This window comes from Myodes glareolus, chromosome 20 (assembly GCF_982192425.1).
Source record: "Myodes glareolus chromosome 20, mMyoGla1.1, whole genome shotgun sequence".
In the NCBI taxonomy this organism is placed as follows: Eukaryota; Metazoa; Chordata; class Mammalia; order Rodentia; family Cricetidae; genus Myodes; species Myodes glareolus.
Window position 1 is genome coordinate 33566944 of NC_142045.1, and position 24245 is coordinate 33591188.

Here is a 24245-nt window from a genome sequence, read left to right on the forward strand (position 1 = left end):
CCTATCTCAAAACAACAGCAAACAACAACAAAACAAACAAAAAAATCCCCACCTGATTATTACAAATATCTTGAATAGGCGAAAGGTATTTACTACTCCCAGATAACTCCTAAACTTCCCAGCAACCCTACAGGATAGGTTTTATGTTACAGATGTAAAACTGTGATAGAAATTAACAACTAACGATCATAATATTGAGATGTGGCAGACACAAATGCTACTGGAGACATGACAATTTGGATCCTGTTCTATATAGACCCATGGACTTATAGCCAGTCCCACCTTGTCAGATAGGCTAACAGGACCACTATCCAGAATCCGAGAACCACACACTGGATCCTTTTGCCATCTGGATGCCTCTCCTGAATCGGTCAGAGCACTTTCATGAAACATCTACAAGAATTTTATCAGGGCCTGGTGGCAAAGGTCTTATAATCTCAGCTCCTCAAGAAGCTGAGGCAGGAGGATCAAGTTCATGGCCACCTGGACAACTTAGTGAGAGCCTATCTCAAAAAGTGAAAAAGCTATGTGGGGATATGTTGTTTAGTGGTTAGGCACTTGACTAGGATGTAGGAAGCCCTGTGTTCTCTCCCTGCCGAATAACAGATTTCTATGTCACAGGATTGAGAGGCATCAAAGTTGTCTTGATAAATGGATCTTAGAAACGGTTGAGGCCTTTACAAATAAAAAGTTTCCTTAGTCGACAAGTTTGTCTTTGAGTCCATCTGTTGATTGATGCTAATAATCACTGCATATCCTGTAGCCAATGTAAACCACACAATGAATTAACTTACTGTAATTGAAACACTAAATTCAGTCCAAATTTTATTCTTTAACAAAACACTTCCATTTTCAGTTTTGTGGCTCACCAATGAAACGTCCGACGAGCGCTCTGGGACCAGACAAACTGTTTTCCCCGTCCCAGCCCTCTTTCCACTGGTTGTTTTCCGGACAGTCCATTGATTCCGGGTTCTATGAAACTTTGTCCTCAAGCCAGGACCCTAGCCCACCTGTGAGTCCCGCTTCTGCTGCCAGGGGGCGCTGCGCTCCGCGCCACTTGCCGGCGATGCGCGCGCAGTGAGAAGGCGATGCCCGCCCGACACGACGCGCACGCCCAGGAGGGACGGACTCTGTAGGGCAAGATGGCGCCGTCTGCTGTACTGCGCCCGTTTTCGCGGCTGCTGGCCCCGGCCAGGTTCCCGAGCTGCTGTGAGTGTCTCCAGGCCCATTCGGCTCTCGGCCTACTCCCACCCAGCACTGACCACCCTGGAACCTCCGGAGGAGGTCGCGGTTCAGGCCGACCTGCAGTGACCTTCACCGGCCGCGGTCCGCGTTCTCCACTCCGCAACATCGGCCGTCAGCCCTCCTCCAAATTACCTGCCCTCTTGAGAGTAGATTTTGTGTCTTTTTGTCCCCGGCTCTACAAACATGCTCAAGAGACAACAAACAGGGAGGTCCTTCCCGGGCTGCCTCTCATCCTCCCACTCCCGAGCCTGTGAAGGCTAGCGACACTTTAACAAGGTTTTGAGGGCGTCCTGAGTACCAAAGACGGCCATGTGGCTCTGCTGGTGGCCGGACAAGTTACTTTTGTTTTCTGGACTATGCCCAGATTGTGGTTAGGCAGATAGAGTATAAATGACGATGTAAAACCAGGGATGGTGGGGCTGTCTTGGAATCTCAGCCCTGGGAAGGTGGAGACAGGTGATCAGGAATTCAAGACCATCCTGGGCTACAAGAACTCCTATCTCAGAAGAGAAAATTTCAAGCACACTAGTAAATGTTAAGTTTTCCTCGCTACAAGTAAGTAAGATACATAATCTCTTTCTTTTTTCAGCTTCAGTGCGGTCAAAGTTCTACGTCCGGGAGCCAGTCAATGCCAAACCTAACTGGCTGAAAGTTGGGCTGACCTTGGGCACCTCGGTTTTCCTGTGGATTTATGTGAGTATCTTCCCCATCGGAATCCCTGGAACTGCAGTTACAAACGTTTGTGATGTCAGTTGTTGGTCCTGGGAACCAAACTTCGGTCCTTTGCAAGCAGTACACGGCTCTTAACTGCAAAACCATCTTTACAGCACCAATTTTATATTCATTCTCGAAATTTTCCCCTGATGGAAGGCTTAATTACTGCCAAGAGCATTAAGGATTGAAATTAGGTCTTTGATTCCCATGAATGCCATCATGTATCAATCATTGTTCCAGCCACATAATCGATCAGATGGTGGGTCTAAGAAAATAGCTGTTCCCTGACGTCACACACAGAGAGGTGAGGGATGGCTTGGTCTCTCACGCACAGTGGCAGGCTGCTAAGACTGGAATACAGTATGCACCGTAGGATAGAATGGACCTATCCTCTACGTGAGCACACACAGGCAAGCTCACCTGTCCATAGATTTACACATACACACACATATACAGACAAGCTCACCTGCCCATAGATTTACACACACACACACATGTACATAGGCAAGTTCACCTGTCCATAGATTTACACATACACACATACATAGGCAAGCTCACCTGTCCATAGATTTACACACACATACACACACACACACATACACAGGCAAGCTCACCTGTCCACAGATTCACACACACACATACACAGCCAAGCTCACCTGTCCATAGATTTACACATACACACACATGCAAGCTCACCTGTTCATATATTCACACACACACACACACACACACATATATCCCATACAGTATAGCATTTACTTATCAACCAGCCTGGGGCACGTGTGACAACGACAGTGTCATGGTTTGTAATTCTCCTGTCGTCATGTGCTTTCCCTTGTAGCATTCTCAAATCTAGTGTCAGGTTGTGGCCAACAAATGTACTCCACTAATGATCTTTTGATTTGAATTTTTTTGCTTCTTATATCTAGTAAAATAGTAATTGTTTTAACCTACCCTATTTCTCTTACGAATCATAAGGATCTTTACATGATTTCTTCCTCTTTAAACTACCAGAAAGATTACATTTCTAGTTTTAACCATTAACTTCTAGCTCATCAAACAACATAATGAAGATGTTTTGGAGTATAAAAGAAGAAATGGATTGGAGTAAACTTTGGAGATATTAATATAGTAAGTATGTTTATGAATTATATAGATTATGGAAGTTAATTGATCTGTTTGTGGCTGTGACAGGGGCTCACCACTGCACATAGTAGCACATGCCTTTTTTTAGTGCCAGCACTAGGGACGTAGGCAGATCCCTGTGAGGCCAACCTGGTCTACATAGTGAGTTCCACGATAGCCAAGGCTAAATAGAGAGACCTTGTCTCAAAAAAGAGGAAGGCAGGGTCTTATTGTATATCTTTGAACTCTTTATGTAGACCAGGATCCGCCTGACTCTACCTCCTAAGTGCTGGGATTTAAGGAGTATGCCAGGACTCTAGACCTGCAGAATAGCCCCAGGACTGGATGAAGTCATACTCATCTGTAATGCCAATACTGCAGAGTCTGTGACCAGGAAATAATTAGTCTGAGGCTAGCCTGATCTGCACAGCAAGACCCAGGCCCAAACAAAGACAGTAAAGACAAGCAACAATAAACCAAAATCACCTTAAAATCATGTCTTCTTTACTAGTACTTTACCCAGTGTGTTCATAGCACTTAGGACAGTTGGCATGATTTGTGTGTGTTTGCCATGTTTTCTACTTAAGTGTGGATTCTGTAAGAGCAGAATTCCTATCTATTGTATTAATGTTTATGTTCTCAACACTGCACTGCACTGAATACCCAGCCATTTTAGGAGTTTAATGTTCGTAGAATGAATGAATGTGTAAAGGCAACGGATTCTGCATTTTTCTGCTTAACCGTTTCATTATGATTGTCACTGTATCTAGCATCCAACTGAAGAATTCAGGTAAAACCTAATATGAGATAATGTATTTTACATGCTCTAATTTAAAAGAGAGACATTTGTGAGTCTGTATGTGCACATGTATCACACATAACATGCATATGCTATGTGTATTATATAAACATGTACTGTATATATTTTATTCCTGAAAATTATTTGAGAGAAATCCTTTACTAGGGGGCTGGAGAGAAGGCTCAGTGGTTAAGAGCACTGACTGCTCTTCCAAAGGTCCTGTGTTCAATTCCCAGCAACCGCATGGTGGCTCACAACCATCTGTAATGAGATCTGGTGCCCTCTTCTGGCCTGCAGGCATACACACAGACAGAATTCTGAGAATATTGTATACATAATAAATAAATTTTTAAAAAAAATAAAATTAAATTAAAAAAAATCCTTTACTCTTTATGAAGTGAAAAATCCCTCATTTTAAAAAAACCCTTAGCTTCTGGGCTGAGGAGATAGCTCAGGGTTAAAACAGCTGCCACACCTGCATGAGGCACAGAGCTCAGATCCCCAGAGCCTGAGTAAGGATGATTTGGCCACCACTTGTGATTCCAAAATTCTGAAGGGGAACAGAGGATCCCCAGAATAAGATGGCTAATTAACCACTGGTGAGCTCTGGGGTCAACTTCAGTGACTAAGGTGGAAAGCCATTGACAAAGACTCCCAGTGTCAGTAGACCTTCACATGCGCGCGCACACACGCAGACATGTGTGCACACCACACACACACATATCTCAGTGCCTGTGGATTATCTGGTAGATAATAATCTACCATAATAATAATTTACTATAAACATAGTAAGCACAAAACACTTTAGGGTTTATTATCTAAATCTTTTGCCTCTTTTTTCTATTAATACCACTTTGTCCATTTCAGTGTTACTGATATAAATTTAAAATCAAGTACTGATTCTATTTAATGGATATATTTTCTAGATTTTTTTTTTTCCTGGTGCTCTAAAGTGAATTATTCAGAGAAGTCTGGTTTTAACATTATCTGATTAGTGCCTTGGATTGGTTTTTTTTTCTTTTCTTTTCCTTGTAGGTCTACTTCATATGCTGGAGTCCATTCCTCCGGATTCATCCGTCTGTTGAGTTGTGGCTATGAGGGGAAAGTATATGTAAATATGTATCAGTCAAGTTAACGTGGATTTTACTTTATTAAATAAAAGTACTTATGTTCTTCATGTGTAGAGATGTATTCACTAATCAATGCTGATGGATTCTTTTCAGCTTTTAACTTTTTATGTGTTTGTATGAGTGCTTGTATATATGTGTGTACCGTAACATGCAGTGCTCATAGAACCCTAAGCTGGATCTGTGGTGCTTGACAAAGGCCTTGGGAACTAAACCTGGATTCTCTGCAAAAGTACCAAGTGCTTCTAACTGCTGAGCCCCTCTGTCACCTTCCTACCTGCCTCCCTTCTTCCCTCCCTTCCTCCTTCCCCCCCACCTCCTTCCCTCCCTTCTATTTCCCTTCCTCCATTTCTTCCTTCTTTTTTTGTTTTGTTTTCTTTTTGTTTTTTGAGACAAGGTTTCGGACAGAGTTCTGGCTGACCTGGAACTCACTCTGTAGACCAGGTTGGCCTCAAACTGACAGAGATCCGCCTGCCTCTGCCTTCCAAGTGCTGGAATTAAAGGTATGCACCACCACTACCTGGTTTTTTATTTTTTATTTTTTAATTTTAATTTATTTTTTTGAGACATTAGCCAGCCCTCAACTTTTTTTTACCGAAACACTTAGATGCCAAAGAGTTTAAGTAATATTTTATTAATGAAGAAGTGGTAAGTCAGATAGTAAAGATAAACTCTGTTATGACAGTTGCCTCTGTCACCATTTACTTGAATGTGAATGTTTTTATTGGCACGACTGGGTGTTTGTTTGTTTTAATGTGAATGAGGAGTGTTTGCCTGCCTGTGTGTGCAGACATATGCAGTCTTGTGCTCTGAAAGGTCAGAAGAGGGCATCAAATCCCCTGGAACTGTTTGTGAGCCTCCCTGTGGGCACTGAGAACCGACCCCCTGGCTCTACAAGAGCAGCCAGTGCTCCTAAATGCCAAGCCATCTAGCCCCATAGTGACTTTCTACTCACTTTTATAGTCACATGAAGTTTTTCCATTGGCTTTCAGTCAAGTTACAACAAGCTATAGAGTTTTGTTTGTTTGTTTTTTGAAATGGGATTTCTCTGTGTATCTTTGGAGCCTGTCCTGAAACTCCCTCTGTAGACCAGGCTGTCCTCGAACTCACAGAGATCCAGCTGCCGCTGCCTCCCGAGTGCAGGGATTAAAGGCGTGCGCCACCACCCCCCAGCTAGCTGTAGGTTTTTAAAGAAGAGAACCAAGCTGGCAAGATTCTCAATGGGGAAAGAACTTGCTGGCTGACCACCTGAATAGAATCTCTAGAACCCTTGAAAAGGTAGAAGCGAGTTGACAAGCTTATCCACTGACCCAACATGCAGAGTAGCAGTAAACTAAAACTGAGTAAAGGTGGGGAAGCTACGTGGCGACCTTGAAACTAGCCAGGACTAGTACCAAGGTCGCCTCAGAAAGCTGGAGACAGCCCACTAGTGAAACCCTTGCCTGGCATTCTTGAAGCCTTGGGTTTAATCATGAGTATCATGAAAATGTTAAAAAGGAAAGAGTTAGATATATATGGTTTAAAATGATTTCTGCTTTGAAGTCCATTATAATTAATATAGCATGTGTTTGGGGCCTGGAAGAAGCATGACCTAGTATCTTTTGATGTCACTTCTGGACAAAAATTCAAAATTGTAGTATTTGATAATAATGTCAGTTTGGGTTCCTGTTAGAGTGGGAAAACTCGGGAGACTGTAGGTCAGTTTTATGCAAATGCAAGAACATAAAAGGACACTGTCAGAAGGAAGTCCAACAAAGTCACGTCCTCCCTAGGACATGTCTAACTGTTAGACCCCATGGCAAAGGGAGTGAAAACCACAGGTGGAATTAGGTTGCCAATAGGGCAACCCTAAATGGGATTACCCTGGAGTATCGAGCTGGGCCCAGAGTCATCACAAGGGTCTTTACACGTGGCTATATAACACCAACCTGCTATTGCTGGGGTGTCTGCTTAAGTGTATGAGTGGAGAATCCCCCGTTAGCTCCATCCCCACCACTTCTGGGTTTGAAGGTAGAAGGAGGATAAGAGCGAAGGAATAGCAAGAAAGAAGTGAACGTCCCTGTTGAATGTAAGCCCAGTGAGACACACCCACAAGCCTCCAGTTAACGAATGAGTGCATGGTGTTTGGACTGCTTCGTTAGCACACTTGCAGGAAAATGGTGCTAGCACATAAGAGGCCAAAAAGTCAGTTAAGTCCGAAGTAATAGCGCTGCAACAAAAAACTCATATCTCCACAAAGTCCAGAAAACATTGAGACACCTGTAATTTTAGAAACTTGGAAATCAAGCTTTTAGTAAATAGAATCTGCGCATGCCAAACTTTGAGGCTGCAGTTAGTTTGAGCCTTTCTCTGGAGTGCATCCGTTTTAACTCTAGGGGGAGCCCTTCCTGATAACCTGGGCTGTGGGTGAGGGAAGAACCTAGCGTAATGGGAGCCCTCGGTAAGGCCAGCTCTCAGCAGACAGATGCAAGAGAATTGTAAACTTGAAGCCAGTGAGACCCAGCCTCAGGAAGAAAAAAAGACTCTTAGTTTTAGCTTTGCTAACTATGTGTCTGCATTATTCCTCAGCACTGCCGCCACCCCCACCCACAAGGTAAAGAGAAGCAAATAGTGTCAGGGTTTGCACTCAAACCGAGAGCTGATGGGCTGCGCAAGAATCATTCTGGTTCCCAAAGGAATTTAGAACCTGGAGCTCCTCTATAGACCAGGCTGGCCTGGAGCTCCTCTATAGACCGGGCTGGCCTTGCTCTCACAGATCCACCTGTGATGATCATGAATACCTACAAAGCCAAAGGTTACTGGAAGACAACCAAAACTAGAAAATTGAGGGCATGGCTCGGCCCACACTGTGGTTTCAGACATCTGGTCTCAAAATAAAATAAAATAAAATAAAAAGCCAAGTAGTGGTGGTGGTACATGCCTTTAATCCTATCACTTGGGTGTGTGGGTGTGGGTGTGTGGCAAATCTCTGTGAGTTTGGGTCCAGCCTGGTCTACAAAGTAAGTTTCAGGCCAGCGAGGGCTAAACAAAGAAACCCTGTCTTGAGAAACAAAACAAAACAAAACATTCTTTGTGTGTGTGTTCAGGATTTTAGAGGTTGTAAACCATCTGATGTGGGTTCTGGGAACAAACCTTTGGTCCTCTGTAAGAACAACAAGCTCTCTTATCCACTAAGCCATCTCTTGTTTCTAGCATTCTGTAGAGTTTGGGAAAAGATTCTTTCTTTTTACTTTTTTTTTTTAAGGTATATTTCTTTAGGTGTGGGTATGTGTTCGGGTGCACATGCCATAGGTGTGCACGCAGAGATCAGAAGACCCCCGAGAGTCAGTTCTTTCCCTTCCACCAAGCTAGTCCAGGGATCCAGCCCAGGACATCAGGCTTACCAGCTGAAGACTATATCTGCCTGGCTGCCATTTCTTCAAATGCTTTTTTTTTTTTTCCTTTTCGAGACAGGGTCTCGGTATGTAGCCTGTAGACCAGGCTGGCCTTGAACTTACGGGGAAATACTCTCCCTCTCAAGTGTTGGAATTAGAGGTGTGCACCATCACACAAGGAACTGAAATACTTTAAAATTACCCAACACATAGGCCATGAAATCATAATTATTGTTGGCACTGGACCCTTACAATGTTTTCAAAGTTGGTATCTTTGTCAACAACCAGAGAGTCAGTGGAGGTCATCTCAGCTAAGTCAATATATCTCTGGCCCTAGACGTTTTAAAAATGTCAAGGATTCTCTCAAGGGCAGTGAAGAATCTGAGCTGCAGGGGAATGTCTGAGCCTGGTCAGCCACAGCAAGAGCTAATGTTAAAATGTCCTAGAGTTCTGCGGAAGCTGCTGGAAAGTAGGCAAATTTGACAACCAAGAGGCATGGGCTTTTTGAATTTTTGTTTTGTGTATTTCTGAAAATAGCTCACTAAACTATAAAAGGAACCCACCAAAGCTCACAAGAGTGGAAGAGTAAGTAGAAAATTCCTTTGCCCCGAGACCCGAGCCTTTAGGAAAACCATCTCGAGGAGGTGTACAATGTCCCAATACTGTCTCTCCCAGTGTGCCTCAGAACTCACAGCTGCTTTACTCAGTCCTGCAAGATTTACGTCTCTGACCCGGCGGGGTGACTCACACCTTTAATTCCAGGCAGAGGCAAGTGGATCTCTGAGTTTGAGGCCGGCCTGGTGTGCAGGAGTTCCGGGACTGTTGGAGTTACCCAGAGAAACCCTGGGTCGAAAAACCAAGTATTCACACGGGCTGGAGAGATGGCTTGGTGTTGAAAAAAGCGCTTGCTACTTAAGAGTACCTTTACCTAATTGTCCTGTTAATAGTTTTGTTTTATTTTTCCCCCCACCTAATGCTCCTAGTGAGTTGTGAGCTGCCATGTGGGTGCTGGGAATTGAACCCCGGTCCTCCGGAAGAGCAGCCAGTGCTCTTAACCATTGAGTCATCTCTCCAACCCGTGATTTTTTTTTTTAAGGCAGGGTCTTATATAGCCTATGGTGTCCTTAAACTTGCTATGTTGCCAAAGATCTTGAACTCCTGATCCTCCTGCCTCCACCCCTCCACTCCCTGAGTGTTGAGATTATCTGCTTGCGCCAGCACGCCTGGTTTTATGCGCTACTGGGTATTGATCCCATGCTAGGTAAGCGCTTTACCCTGTATTTAAGGTCTTGGAAACAGTGGCTCGCTTAGAATTCAGCCATCGCCAGGGGGAAACCTTACGCAGCCTTTAGTCATAAACCTGTCGCTTGTAAAGTTTTCCCACTACCTTTTCCTAGGGAAGCTAACGCAGTGGGTGGGATTAAGTGGCCTCCACCTGGAGGATAAACCGTATCTGCACAATGATTCCTGAATCTGGTGTCCAGCGTGATCTGGAGGAGAGTTTCTCCATAGAACAGAGCGGGTCAGGCACGTAACAGCCATTTCTCAGTTACCTATCTCTCTTCTGGGATGCAGCGCTTAAGCGGCTGCCCGGAAAGGGGCGCCGGAAAGCATCACTATTAGAACAGGATAAGCGGACCAAGGTGCAGACCACTAACTCAAACCCCCTCCCACGTGTCCCGGGCAGGGGAGGCACGCGATCTGAAACTCCACCGCCAGGCGGGGCGCTCCTGAGGCTCCGCCCTCGGAGCCTGGGTTGCCTGCTCCCCGGCTGCATCTCTGCGCGTCGGGCGATGTATCTCCGAAGGGCTGTGTCTAAGACTCTGGCGCTGCCCCGGAGGGCGCCCTCCGGACCTGTGCCACTGGGAAAAGACGGTGAGTGCCCCGTACATCTCCGTGGGTCCAGGCTGGAACCAGCGCCCAGAACCCGCCAACACCCTAGTAGCCTAGACCAGAGATGAAGGAACAGTGAGGGAGGGTCTCAGACAAGCACTCCGAAGTTCTTGGAAAGTTTGGAAATAGGGAACTTTTCTAGGTATGCCTCTGAATTAGCCTTCCTGGGTTCCAGCGCTTATCTCCGGTAAGGAATTTTCTCTTCATTTTTTTAAACGAGGATCACAGTGGCTGTAATTAATAAATGTGGAGTGAAAAATCACTTCGAAGAGGGTCTGGCTCACTCTTAGAGTCCCAAGTAGATTATTCAATGAACCTCTAGGCTCCCCAAGAGATAAAGAAACAGATGTATAGGTGGACGTGGGTTGTCCACACGCCAGCAGGTGGGTTCCAGTCAAGGTTCCATTTCAGGGAACACTGGTGGTCTTGACCTCGAAATCTCCCGGCCCTGAGCATCCACCCTTCGAAGGGAATGGCCTCGGCCTCGGGTCATTCTTCTGACGTTGCAGAGAAGCTTAGAACTCCATCACCTTTGGATTAGGGAATGCGCGAGGAAAGAGCTCTTGGGAATTTTCTAAAGAGGAAAGAACCGAGTAACATAACGCCGCCTAGAACAGAGTAGGTGCTTAATAGGTGCCGGATCTAGACCAGTTTGCAGTTCCTCTCCGAGCCGCCTTTCCTGGTCCTCACCCCCACCCCCACCCCCACCCCGCGCGCTCCCCTGGTCCATCACTCACTGAATCCCTGCTCTTGGATGCTGGAAAGTTAATTCTTGCTGTGCTTCACCCAACTCCCTGAGGCATCCACGGCGGCAGCGCGAGGATTTAAACGAGGGAGACAGGAAAACGCCTGCAGAAAATTCCATGAGCCACAGAGGTTTTTGAGTTTGGTTTGTCCACTTGTTTGCCCAGCTTTGATTAGGCCTATGTGTGTGGTGGAGGGTGAGAGGAAGATGTATCCATCCTCCTGTTCTTTTAAATGTTACTTGAAAGACGTCTCCCCACACGTGTTAAGATGCCTTCTCCTCACTGTATAACTCTTAAGATAGCAATTTTCATCATCGATGAGGTAGGGAGAAGCCATTTCGTTTAAGCTGTAGATACTGAGGCTGTTCTGATGTCCAGAGAAGGAGAAAGATGAGCACACACACACACACACACACACACACACACACACACACACACGCCAGAGCCTGCATGTGTTCAGAGGACAGCTTGTAGGAGTCAGTGGGTCCCAGGACTGAACGAGGTCTTCAAGCTTGACTGCAGACCTTTACCCTCTAGTCCTGTTGTCGTCTGCACCACACCTTCTAAACTGCAGTTAAAAGTCCCGGGTATAAGGGCACTGACCTTATTTCACCTAATTACTGTCACTTTTTATGGCATGTACATTCAGCATAGGTTGACTCTAAGGGCCATCATTTTACTAGGCAAGCCTGCTTCATTGAGTACTAAGCGACAGCCACAGTCATAATTACTGCTTTTGTTTTTGTTTTTTCATTTTTTAAGACAGGGTTTTTCTGTGTAGCCCTGGTTGTCCTGGAACTCACCAGGGGCCTCAAACTCAGATCCTCCCACCTCTGCCTCCCGCCTCTGCCTCCCTGTGCTGGTGTTACACCAGTCCAACACTGACTGTAATCTTAAATTTCTCTTCCTTTGAGGGCATTGATTGATGTCTTATTGGTACTTCCTACTTTGGTAATAAATTTGTTTCAGTGGTTTCTTTTTTGAAAGACAAGTTTTAACTATCATTAAGTTTTGTTCTTTTTGATGCAAAATGTAACTTTTTTTGACTTTTCAAAAAAATTGTAACTTTTCAATGAATATTTTAGGCTTTAAATAGTTCATTGGGAAAATGCCAGGAAGGCAAAATATAATGTACAAATCACTTGTAATCTTCCTATTAATAAATATCATTGTTTATGGTTAGTCTACTTGGTTTGAGATTTTTATTGTTCTTGCTTTGTAGAAACAGATCTAGCTATCCAAACTTGTCTGAAGCACTTAATCCCCATGCCTCAATCTCCCAAGTACTGGCATTATAGTGTGTGCCAGCTCACATGACAACTGGCTGCAGGTCTTTTTCTTCTTACATCTGAGATCTTCTGCCACAAGATTATTGTGTAGATTTACGTGTGGTAGAATTTTCTCATTGTCTGGAGAGCTGGCTCAACAGCACTTGTTGCTCTTGCAGAGGATCTGGGTTCAATTCTCAGTACCCACAAAATGACTCAAAACAGTCTGTAACTCCAGTACCAGGGAACCTGAATGTGCTGACCTAGAACCAGGCATACACATGGTGTGTGTATATATATATATATATATATATATATGCATATATATGCATGTATATGTATGTATGTATACATATACATTCAGGCAAAGCACTTATACACATAAAATAATAAATAAATCTAAAAAAATCATTTTTTCTCATATAAGTAAATCCTAGTTTTCACATTGTATGAGATTACTAAAATGCGTTGTTTTATAATTTTTTAAAAGATTTTTATGTTATTTTGTCTTTTTTTTCCAGAGCTGAGAACTGAACCCAGGGCCTTATGCTTGTTAGACAAGCACTCTAGCATTGAGCTAAATCCCCAACCTAAAATATGTTTGATTAATTCATATTGGATGGTTCTCTTATTGCTATTTTAAATAATTCAGCTGAAATAACTTTTAAGTCTAGTTATATTGCTGAAGTTTTCTTTTTGTTTTGTTTTTGTCTAGACAGGGTTTCTCTGTGTAACCCTGACTTTCCTGGAACTCCCTCTGTAGACCAGGCTGGCCTTGATCTGCCTGTTTCTGCCTCCCAAATGCTGGGATTAAAGGCATAGGCCACCACATCCCATTGCTAATAATTTTCTTTATTTTTCCCTATTTAATAAGAACTCTTGAACACATGGGGCGTAGCTTCCCCAGCAGGCAGAAACCAATGGATTTCACTCCCAGTATTTAAAAAACAAAACAACCTGGATCAAATAAGAAACATATAATTACATACAAATGTCAAAAAGGGTTGTAAGAGGGGCTGGAGAAATGGCTCAGCAGTTAAGAGCACTGACTGCTCTTCCAGAGAACCCGGGTTCAATTCCCAGCACCCACATGGCAGCTCACAACTGTCTGAAAATCCAGTTCCAGGGGATCTGACACCTTCACACCAATGCACATAAAATAAAGATAAATAAATCATTAAAAAAAAATTTAAAAAAAAAAAGGTTGTAAGGGTTTGGTCAGAGGGTTGGCTCAGCAGGTATAGGTGCTCATCATCAACCCTGATGAGGCTTATCTCCAGGACCCACCCAGTAGAGGAGAAAATTAACTCCACAAGTTGTCCTCTGACCTCCACATACAGGCTAAATAAAATTAAAAAAGAAGTGAGATTTCATTATGTGATACAGGCACGTTTCAGACGCCCTCCTGCTACAGCCTAAGCGATGTACTAGGAAATGTACATCCAGATCACAGATATGTTTTTAGCCAACAAAAGTGTCATTGCAAACCAACCATGCAACTGTAATCCCAGTGTTCAGGAGGCTGAGACAGGAGAATGGCCAAGAGTTTGGCCTCAGCGAGATCTTGTCTCAAAAAGCTCAGGGTCTAAGAATATGTTCTACCCATCCTTAAATGCATTTTTTTCTTTTTTTTTTTTTTTTTTTTTTTTTTTTTTTTTTTTTTGAGACAGAGTTTCTCTGTGTAACAGTCCTAGCTGTTCTGGAACTAGCTCTTGAAGGCCAGGCTGTCCTCAAACTCACAGAGATCTGCCTGCCTCTGCCTCCCGAATGCTGGGATTAAAGGCGTGCGCCACCACCATCTGGCCCCTTAAATGCAAATTTTATCTTTCGGTATAAGTGTGTTTAATTGTTAAAGCAATCAGCTCCTTCTTTCTCAAGTGGACAACTGAAAAAATGAACAAAACAAAAGTCTTTATTTCTGATGGTGTCTGTTTGGGCTACATATGGAGGAATGTATTTCTTCTGCATCTCATTTGGCTGTTCAGCTTGTTTAGTTCTTCTGTCATTTCCCCTCAACCACATCTGCCCTTCCTGGTGCCCAACAGCAAGATGGCAGACTTCTCAAGCACTCTTCAAATCAGACTAGAGGCCTTTCAGTGGAAATATCACCCCTGCCTCTAACACTGTGTTTGCTGAAGTGAAAATCCACCGTGTTGATAGCTTCCAAGTACCCTGAGGAGAAAAATGCCTAAAAGATGTAATTATTTAAGATCCCAGTTCTTGCATGGTGAAGGTAACCATGTTTAAATTTGTTTTCCTAGCATCTCTTCGCCGAATGTCATCCAGAAAATTCCCTGGAACGTCTGGGTCCAATATGATTTATTACCTGGTTGTAGGTGTGACCGTCAGTGCTGGTGGATATTACGTAAGTGCTTAAGGACCTGCTAAAGAATGCCTGTGCCCTGCTTGCTGGCTCACCCCTTTCATCCCAGTACTCTGCATCCAAGGACGGTCTGGTCTGCTTTCCGACTTCCAGAGCAGCAAAGGTCCCTTATGGAAACAGGTTCTGTCTCCACAAAGAAGGGGTTGGTGGAAGTGGTGGGCAGTCATTGGTTTCTGTGCTGCACTGAAATTGTTCCTGAAACTTCTAACGGTGGCAGCACAGAGAATTGGATATGATGAATCTTAAAGAGGGAGAAAGAGAGCTAAGTCCACATTTTCTTTCAGACTTACAAGGCTGTCACATCAAAGCAAGCCAGACATACAGAACACATCAGGAACGTGAAAGAACAAACCAAGGCAGAATCACAGCCACTTCCAGGTAAATTTCTTATTGTGTTTATTTACTAGAGCTGAGATCTCATGAATCCCAGGCAAGCTGACCCTACCCTGTGATCCCTGTGGTACCTCTGCCTCCACTTCTTGAGCTGGGATGACAGTCATATACTCACCCCCCCACACACACACCTTTGGTTCTTTCTTTCGATTCTTTATCTAGAATGGCTGTGTGTAGGGGTGCACTCAGGAAGGAAGATCGTGGTAACCTCGAGCTTTGGATGAGGACATTTGATAAATGAGCGAGTTTTCTGTGTGTGTTTTGCTGAGAGGCAGTTTTCATTCCTCTGTGTGGTAATATTATTTCTACTCCGTAGACACCCATTCATGCAAGCATGATTTTAGCATCTGTCTCAGCAGTTTGACCTCTCACTTCCCCCTCCATTGTTTTAAATTGTAAGCTGATTTTTTTTTCAGTGTTGGCAAGCACCACCTCTGTGTCTTTCTCAACGTTTGCTTCCCATGAGTTAAATCAGTGGAGCATCCTGAGGCCCCGAGCCTGGAAAATGGCCACTGGGGGGGACAGAAACTTTACAGTGGCACCCCCACGTCCATTTCTCGCTTTAAACAGCTTACTTTAACTGTTTAAAGATTTATTTCATTTTGTGTGTGTTTTGCCTGCATGTAGATAGTTAAGTACAGGTGGTATACCTGGTTGTCATCATAGTGTTCCGTCCTGTCCCATCTGTGCCCCAGCCCCAGAGGTCAGAAGAGGGATCCCCCAGAGCCCAGAGCAGAGTAACAGATGATGGACAACAAACACACGGGGTTCTCTATAGAGCAGCCCCACTCCTAACATGGAACTGTCTCTCCGGCCCCAAGCTAATTACTTTAAATGGATTTTTTTTTCTGTCTCAACTCTAAGGTTATTATCAGTTACTGTAGTCACTGTTTAGGAACAGGGAAATTAGCAACTCAGGAGTCAGGGTTTGCTTTGCAAGGTTGGTTGGTTTGTTTGTTTTGGCCGGAAGGTTGTTTTGGTTTGGTTTGAGGTTTTTTTTGTTGCGGTTGTTTGGGTTCTTGTTTTGGTTTGATTTGGCTCTTTCGAGACAGAATCTACTATGTAGGCCAGGCTGCCTCCACTTCTGGAGTCCTGGAACTAACAAGTGTGCACCACAGGGCCAGACATTCAATTTTAATTTTTCGTTAGGGTACTAGGAAACAGAATATTATAGCCAGCAAGATGGCTCAGGAGAATAAAGGTAATCAAAATACTTGCAAAATTGGTGCGGAAGGATCGGGAGTTCGAGGTCTCCCAGGCTACAAAGCAGATTCATGTTAACCTAGACTATAGTAAATGTTGTCGCAAAAAAAAATAAAAAATAAAAAATTCCCTTCCCCCAAATTAAAATAAAATAAATTGATTGCATTATTCCACTTTATTTCCATGTTCTTCAAATCAATACTTTGCTTATTGAACCAAATCCTAAAGGCGAAAAGGAGCATGTGGCAGAAGCTGGGGCCGGAGAAATTTCTGTAAAGGAAACGGAATTGGTGCATGCTGAGGAAGTGCCCAAGGCTGCAGCAGGGCCTCCAGAAGGGTCTCCGACCTTCCCGGTCCCTGCAGAGGCTGCCCTAGAGGAGATACCCACACCGAGGGAGGAGCCTGAGCTGAAGACCACCGAGGGAGTCCCTGAACCCACCGCGGAGGTGGAGAACATGGCTCTTGAATCCACAACAGAGGTGGAGAGCGCGGCTCCTGAACCCACTGCGGAGGTGCAGAGCGCGGCTCCTGAATCCTCTGCAGAGGTGCCGAGCGCAGCTCCTGAATCCACGGAAGAGGTGGAGAGCGCGGCTCCTGAATCCCCAGCAGAGGTGCAGAGCGCAGCTCCTGAATCCACAGAAGAGGTCGAGAGCGCGGCTCCTGAATCCCCAGCAGAGGTGCAGAGCGCAGCTCCTGAATCCACGGAAGAGGTGGAGAGCGCAGCTGCGGACCAGGCGGATGGGGCTCGTACCAGCGAGGAGGGTGAGGGTACTGCTGGGAACCAGAGCTGCCTGGAGAGTCCTGAACTAGAAGAAAGCCCCCCCTTAGGCTCAGAGCCCTCTGCCCAGCAGGATTCACCAGAAGAAACCACCGAGGTCACCGCAGAAGGCGCCTCACCCCAAGGCTGATCCGCAAAACTCCAGAGTTGCTTTTGTATTTTTAGCAACCTTAGACCTTCTTTCTAGAATTTAATATACCTTAAAGAATTTGGCTTTCACTAATAAATGTTTGGATTGGGATTTGGTATTTTACATGTCTTAATAGTTTTCTACCCTCTAAGATCAGGCTGTGTAAAGAGCTTAAACAGTATTAACTTTGGATTTAAATTTTACGTTTTAGAAATTAAGGTATCCATGCAGCCTGTAGTCCCTTTGATTTTTACTCTACCTTTCTCTTTATTATATGTAAGACCGGATTATTGAGTTTGATATGAACTCATTTAAATAAAATTAGAAAATCTTAACTGTGTCTATTCTTTCTTCTTGTTGGGGGAGGGGGACTTGTGGTTGGGAAAAGTATGACCATGACCCAGGCTGGCAACCTTGCTCAGTCATTGAACTGCAATCACACCAGGCCTATGTGTTTCTATATTCACAATGTACACTGCATTACCAATTAACAGCCTCACTAACATCCTCCCACGGAGAAACCAAGCTTTATAGCATTACTGCGGGAAGAGCTCTGCCCTTCCCCTGGCTGTTACATAAGGGGGCAGAGGATGGGAGGGGGTGCCCAGCTTTTCTGGTTCAGTGCAGTGTTCACTGAGGATTTACACACCCTGCCAGGACTCATTCGTGCACGAAGGCATGCAGCAAACATTCAGAGTGCCTTCAGCCCACCAGCCGCCGTTTATAGCTTGGAGCGAGACTAGATAATAAGATAGATAAAATTATATGTAGGGATTAGGAAGAGTTTGCAAGTGTCAGTTGGGAGTGAAATTGTCACTTTAGATATGGCTGTAAAAACAAGCCTTTGTTTTATTTTTTTATTTTTTTTTAGGTTTCTTTCTTTTTTAATTAATTAATTAATTAGTTTGTTTATGAAAATTTCCACTTCCTCCCCTCCTCCCCATACCCTCCCATTCCCCCTACTCTCTCTCCCCCCCCCCACTCCCTCTCCTCCTCCCTCTCCAGTCCAAAGAGCAGTCAGGGTTTCCTGCCCTGTGGGAAGTTCAAGTTCCTCCCCCCCCCAGGTCCAGGAAGGTGAGCATCCAAACAGACTAGGATCCCAGAAAGCCAGCACATGCAGACGAAACAAGACCCAGTGCCATTGTCAATGGCTTCTCAGTCAGCCCCCATGTCAGCCACATTCAGAGAATCCGGTTTGATCACATGCTCGTTCAGTCCCAGTCCAGCTGGCCTTTGTGAGCTCTCATTCGATCAGTCCCCTTGTATCAGTGGGTGAACGCACCCCTCGCGGTCCTGATTTCCTTTTTCATGTTCTCCCTCCTTCTGCTCTTCATTTGGACCTTGGGGGGCTCAGTCCAGTGCTCCAATGTGGGTCTCCGTCTCTATCGCCATCCATCTTCGGATGAAGGTTCCCTCTGGTCCTGCCTATCTTGCTCACGTTTTCCCTCCTTCTGCTTCTCATTTGGATCTAGGGAGTTAAGTCCAGTGTTCCAATATGTGTCTCTGTCTCTATCTCCATCCATCGCCAGATGAAGGTTCTCTCTGGATAGAATTCCTCAGCACTGAAACAGGGACAGCTGGTATTCCAAGGACCCAGGAGACAAAAGGGCAGCGGCAGTGGGGGCAGGGAGGAGTCTCGTGGAACACCGAAGACCCTGCCACAGAAGCTGAGGGGGGAGGTGCTGTGCTCTCTTCCGGGACAGAAGGCTCCGGGCGAGCACCCACTCACCTCTCTGGACTGAACTCCTCAGCACTCCAAGTCTTTGTTTTATGAGACAGTCCTTGCCTCAAACTCACTATATAGCTCCAAGGCTAGCCTTTAACTTCTAATCCCCCTGCTTCAGTGTCCTAAGCGCTAAATTTATAGATGTGTGCCCCCACACCCAATCAGAGCAAGACTTTTTACAAAGGTGTCTTTTAATAAAGACTGATGGTTCTGGAGAGGACGTCATGCCAGGTAGGGGAACAGGAAAGCACACATGATCTGCAGCAAAGCATGCTGGGACGACCCAGAATTTTGAGGTGGTCCGTATGAGTGAAGAGGAGTCAGAAGGAGGGAGAATAACTGGAGCCGTCTGAGAAAAGAAAGGGGGGGGTGAAGCCAGGCATAATGATGCCTGCGTATTTTACCCCAGCACTCAGAGACTGAGGATGGAAGTTCATGAGTTCGAGGTCAGCTTTAGCTAAATACATAGAAGATCCTTGTTTCAAGAGAGAAGACGGGTGGGGTAGGGGGAGATGGCCTAGATAACACGGAGTTATGCAAGATTTGGGGCATGTGGCCGCTGATGACATTCTGGTTTGATCCCCTTAACTGGGAGCATTCGTTCCCAGCTGCTACGACTGTTCACATCCTTCCCCAGCCCCCACCCGGCCTGGCCCTCACTCCAGTCAGCTTATAACCATGACTGGCATCAGAGCAGCATGGAGTGGGGGCAGCTGAAGGACCGTGCTCCAGGGCTCTAGTGGTTCAGAACTGATGCTGATCCCTGGGAGAGACTCTCTCTTGCTTCCTACTCTCTCCTGCTTCCCTCTTGCTACTCTCCAGAGAACATTCTTCCAGAGACAGTGCTCGGAACATCTGCATCCAGGGAATTTCACCTAGGATGATTAGGTAAAACCGTCCAGAGTAGGAAGAACTAGATGGATGAAATCACCAGACTGAGCAGGTGATGACTGTGGGATTTGAGAGGCAGAGACACAGAAACTAAAGGGCTTAATCCGACTCTGCAGAAAGAATGACACCTTGTATTTGCCTCTAATTTGTCTCAGTCTCAGTATCAATTCTTCAGGAGATAGATAAATCTAACACTAGTGGGTAGATTAGAGGTGCTTACTAATCACCAGTCCTCTGAGATGAAACAGAAGTGCCTCTTAGTGCACTCACACTCAGGGATACACTCCTTAGTGAATTCACACTCAGAAATACACTCCTTAATGAATTAACACTCAGAGGGACACTCCTTAGTGAATTCACACTCAAGGTTACACTCCTTAGTGCACTCACACTCAGGGATACCCTCCTGAGTGCACTAATACTCACGGATACACTCCTTGCTGCACTCACACTCAGGGATACATTCCTTAGTGCAGTCAGGCTTGGGGATACACTCCTAAGTGCTCAAGTGCTCTCAAACTCAAGGATTCCCTCCTGAGTGCACTCACACTCAAGGATACACTCCTTAGTGCACTCACACTCAGGGACACACTCCTTGGTGCACTCACATTCAGGGATACCCTCCTGGATGCACTCACACTCAGGGATACACTCCTTGGTCTGCACATATACAGAGAAACACTCCTTCGTTCACTCACACACACATACACACAGAAGCAGTGCACACAAGTCAGTGCTTTATTTTATAATTAATTTATTTTTGTCATTATTGTTTTTGAGATAGGGTTTCTCTGTGTAGTCTCGGCTGTCCTGGAACTCACGCTGTACACCAGGCTGGCCTTGAACTCAGAGACCCTCCTGCCTCCATCTTCAGAATGCTGGGACTAAAGGCGTGCGCCACCACTGCCCAGCTCTTTGTACTCTTTTAGTTGGGGTAGTTTCTGTTGCAAAGGTAAGACACTGACTGACGATGATTCAGGGACAGAGGCCATCATCACACAACTAGGAGTCTAGGACTGGTTTCTGTGACTCAGTCGTCAAGAACTGGGATGTTTACCATCAAGCTTTCAATCAAGAATGTTTGGCAACTGGGCCTGGAGAGATGGTTCAGAGGTGAAGAGCACATATTGTTCTTGCAGAGGACCTGAGTTCTATCCCCAGCACCCACATATGGCATTTCACAGCTGCCTGTAACTCCAGTGTCAGGGGATCTGACATCCCTCTGTTCCCACTCACATGCAGACAGATACACATATACATACATACATACATAAGAATAATAAAATATAAAGCCAGGTGGTGGTGGCACACACCTTTAGTCCCAGCATCTGGGAGGCAAAGGCAGGTGGATCTCTATGAGTTTGAGACCAGCCTGGTCTACAGAGTAAGTTCTAGGACAGCCTAGGGTACAAAAAGAAATCCTGTCTTGAAAGAACAAAAATAAATAATAAATAAATTATATATATACACACACACACACACATGAATGTTTGGCAAGCCAGGCACGGTGGCACAAGCCTTTAATCCCAGCACTTGGGAGGCAGAGGCTACAGACTCTCTTTGAGTTCCAGGCCAGCCAGTACTTTGGGCATAGCAAGTCTTCCTCATAGTAACAGGACACATCACCAGGTCCTGTTTACAACAAGAAGTTCTCTTGTCTTAGAAAGCAAACCTTAAAGGCAGAATTCTCTTTTCAATACTCTATTATAGAAAAACCTCAGACAAAAGAGGAATAGTGTAATAAACTTCGTGTGCCCTACACGAAGCTTTACCACCTGGAAACTTGCAGTAAACCTTGTGTTCATACTTCCCCCATTGCCTTCAACCGCCCTGTCTTGGGACCTGCCTGTAGCTAATACCAGATATGAAGGTGGCTCTACAGTCAAAGCTACAAAACGAAACCTATGTATGTAACAGGATAATGAGAATTCGGCTAGGGATGGTTGCATTCAATCATCAGCACCATACAAAGGGCAGCAATTAAATGTAGGTCCACTGAGGCTCTTTCCCAGAGACCCACTTCCTCCGGAGAGGCTATACAGCCTCTCACCGACCAGAGACCAAGTGTACAAACAGAAGCTTGTAAGAGACATTTCACAAGCTGAAGCCCCTCGTAGGTTAGCTGAAAGATTCGATCACTGACGAGATAAATACTAACACTAACAAGTTAGTATAATTTTTTTTAATTTATTTATTTATTATGTATACAATAGTCTGTCTGTGTGTATGTCTGCAAGTCAGAAGAGGGCACCAGGCCTCATTACAGATGGTTGTGAGCCACCATGTGGTTGCTGGGAATTGAACTCAGGACCTTTGGAAGAGCAGGCAATGCTCTTAACCATGGAGCCTTCTCTCCAGCCCTATAATGTTATTTGCAGTGTTGGCTGATGGAGGAGGGTTATCTGTCTATTGTGTTATTTTCATTGGTCAATAAAGAGACTGCCTTGGCCCTTTGATAGGACAGAAAATTAGGTAGGCGGAGTAAACAGAATAGAATGCTGGGAAGAGGGCAATGAGGCAGACGCCATGGAGCCAGCCACTAGGTCAGACATGCTGAATCTTTTCCGGTAAGCCACTACCTCGTGGTGCTACCATGAGATTATTAGAAATGGGTTAATATCAAGATGTGAGAGTTAGCCAGTAACTAACTCTCTAGAGATAATGGGCCAGGCAGTATTTAAATGAATACAACTTATGTGTTATTATTTCTGGGGCTAAGCTAGCCGTGCCGGAGCTGGGCAGGATGAAAAGCAGGCCTGCCCGCAGCCCCTCACTACAGTTGGCAATCAAACCCATAGCCCTGTGTCTGCCAGGCTGGCTCTCTTATCACTGAGCCACACTGCCAGGCATAAACCCAAACATTCCTGTGAAATATCTACCGACCTCCATATATGTAGTGCAACACACACATGCATGTGCACACACACATATACATACACACTAAACATGTGGGGGTCAGATACAGTTTGGAGCAGTCTGTTCTCCCCTTCTATATGTGGGTCCCGGGGATTGAACTCAGGTCATCAGGTTTGACTGCAAACACCTTTACCTAGTAAGTCATCTTGCTGGTCCAGAACTTTCTCTTCACATGTTAGAAATGTTCTCGCTCATCCATTAGAACAGAAAATTTTATTAAGGTGTAGTCAGATCTATCTCAAGCAGAAACCAACTAGAATGGCCAGTTAACCTAATGGCTACATTTGTTCTGAGCCAAGATGGGCAGAGACTGTAGTGTGTTATTAAGATGTTTATGGGGCTGGAGAGATGGCTCAGCCGTTGAGAGCTCTGGCTGCTCCTGAGCCCCATTCACTGGCTCTGCTTCCTGACCGCTTTTGCAATGTTATCAGCCATCTCAAACCCCTGCTTCCTGACTTCCCTAAAACGCCAGACTGTAGTCTCAAACCCTGAGCCAAAAGGAGCCCTTCTTTCCTATGCTGCATTGGTTACTTTGTTACAACTACAAAGAAAGTAACTAATATTTAAAAAATTAAGCCAGGAGGTGATGGCCAAGGCCTGCCATCCCAGCACTCAGGAGGCAGAGGCAAGTGCATCTCTGTGAGTAGTTTGAGGCCATCCTGGTCCTTAAATCGAGTTCCAGGACAGCCATAGCTATTATACAGAGAAGCCTGTCTCCAAAACACAAAACAAAACAAATTTTAACTATATATCAAAGCAACTAATACTTCCTAAAGTGTAGAGTTGGTCATATACCTCCCAGCTAAAACCTCACTTCTCTTCCATACTATGTGACTGAAACATTAAAATTTTGTGACATTCAGGCTCCACAGCTATTAAATGGCATTGGAAATATTATCTGAGCCAGCGAGATAACTGAGTGAGTAAATGTGCTTGTCGAGCAAGCCTGGTGGCCTAAGTTCAGTACCAGGAAGCTATAAAAATGTAGGAGAGGGGGCTGGAGAGATGGCTCAGTGGTTAAGAGCACTGACTGCTCTTCCAAAGGTCCTGAGTTCAATTCCCAGCAACCACATGGTGGCTCACAACCATCTGTAATGGGGTCTGGTGCCCTCTTCTGGCCTGCAGGCATACACACAGACAGAATATTGTATATATAATAAATAAATAAATTTAAAAAAAATGTAGGAGAGAAATGACACCATCAAGTTGTCTTCTGATCTCTCTCTCTCTCTCTCTCTCTCTCTCTCTCTCTCTCTCTCTCACACACACACACACACACACACACACCGCACACTTAAGTGAAACTTCTTATTTTGGTCATTGTGTTTTCTTGCAGCCTGTAGCCACCTTCTGTCCACACAATGCAGACATCCTAAATGTTATCACTTTAGTTCTTGAAACTGATATCCTGTTCTATGCCTCAACGATTGTGCGTATGTGGGGGCTGGAAAGATGCTCCATGGTTTCTGGATTACTAGATGATGTGGGAGGGCTCAGGCCATTGTGGATAGTACCACCCCCACTTGGTAGGCCT

The 24245-nt window shown here is 45.0% G+C and overlaps 2 protein-coding genes across 2 annotated transcripts; both read left to right on the top strand.

The window, feature by feature from the left end:
• Positions 1-1073: 1073 nt before the first annotated feature.
• On the top strand, positions 1074-5066 carry Ndufc1 (NADH:ubiquinone oxidoreductase subunit C1). The gene is made up of 4 exons (XM_048424718.2): positions 1074-1209; positions 1835-1938; positions 3011-3090; positions 4919-5066. Exons 1-3 carry the CDS (start codon positions 1143-1145, stop codon positions 3068-3070), a joined length of 231 nt encoding a protein of 76 aa, XP_048280675.1. The 5' UTR covers positions 1074-1142; the 3' UTR covers positions 3071-3090; positions 4919-5066.
• Positions 5067-10110: 5044 nt separating this feature from the next.
• Positions 10111-17513, top strand: Mgarp (mitochondria localized glutamic acid rich protein). The gene is made up of 4 exons (XM_085682433.2): positions 10111-10259; positions 14553-14656; positions 14959-15052; positions 16499-17513. Exons 1-4 carry the CDS (start codon positions 10178-10180, stop codon positions 17176-17178), a joined length of 960 nt encoding a protein of 319 aa, XP_085538559.2. The 5' UTR covers positions 10111-10177; the 3' UTR covers positions 17179-17513.
• Positions 17514-24245: the final 6732 nt, after the last annotated feature.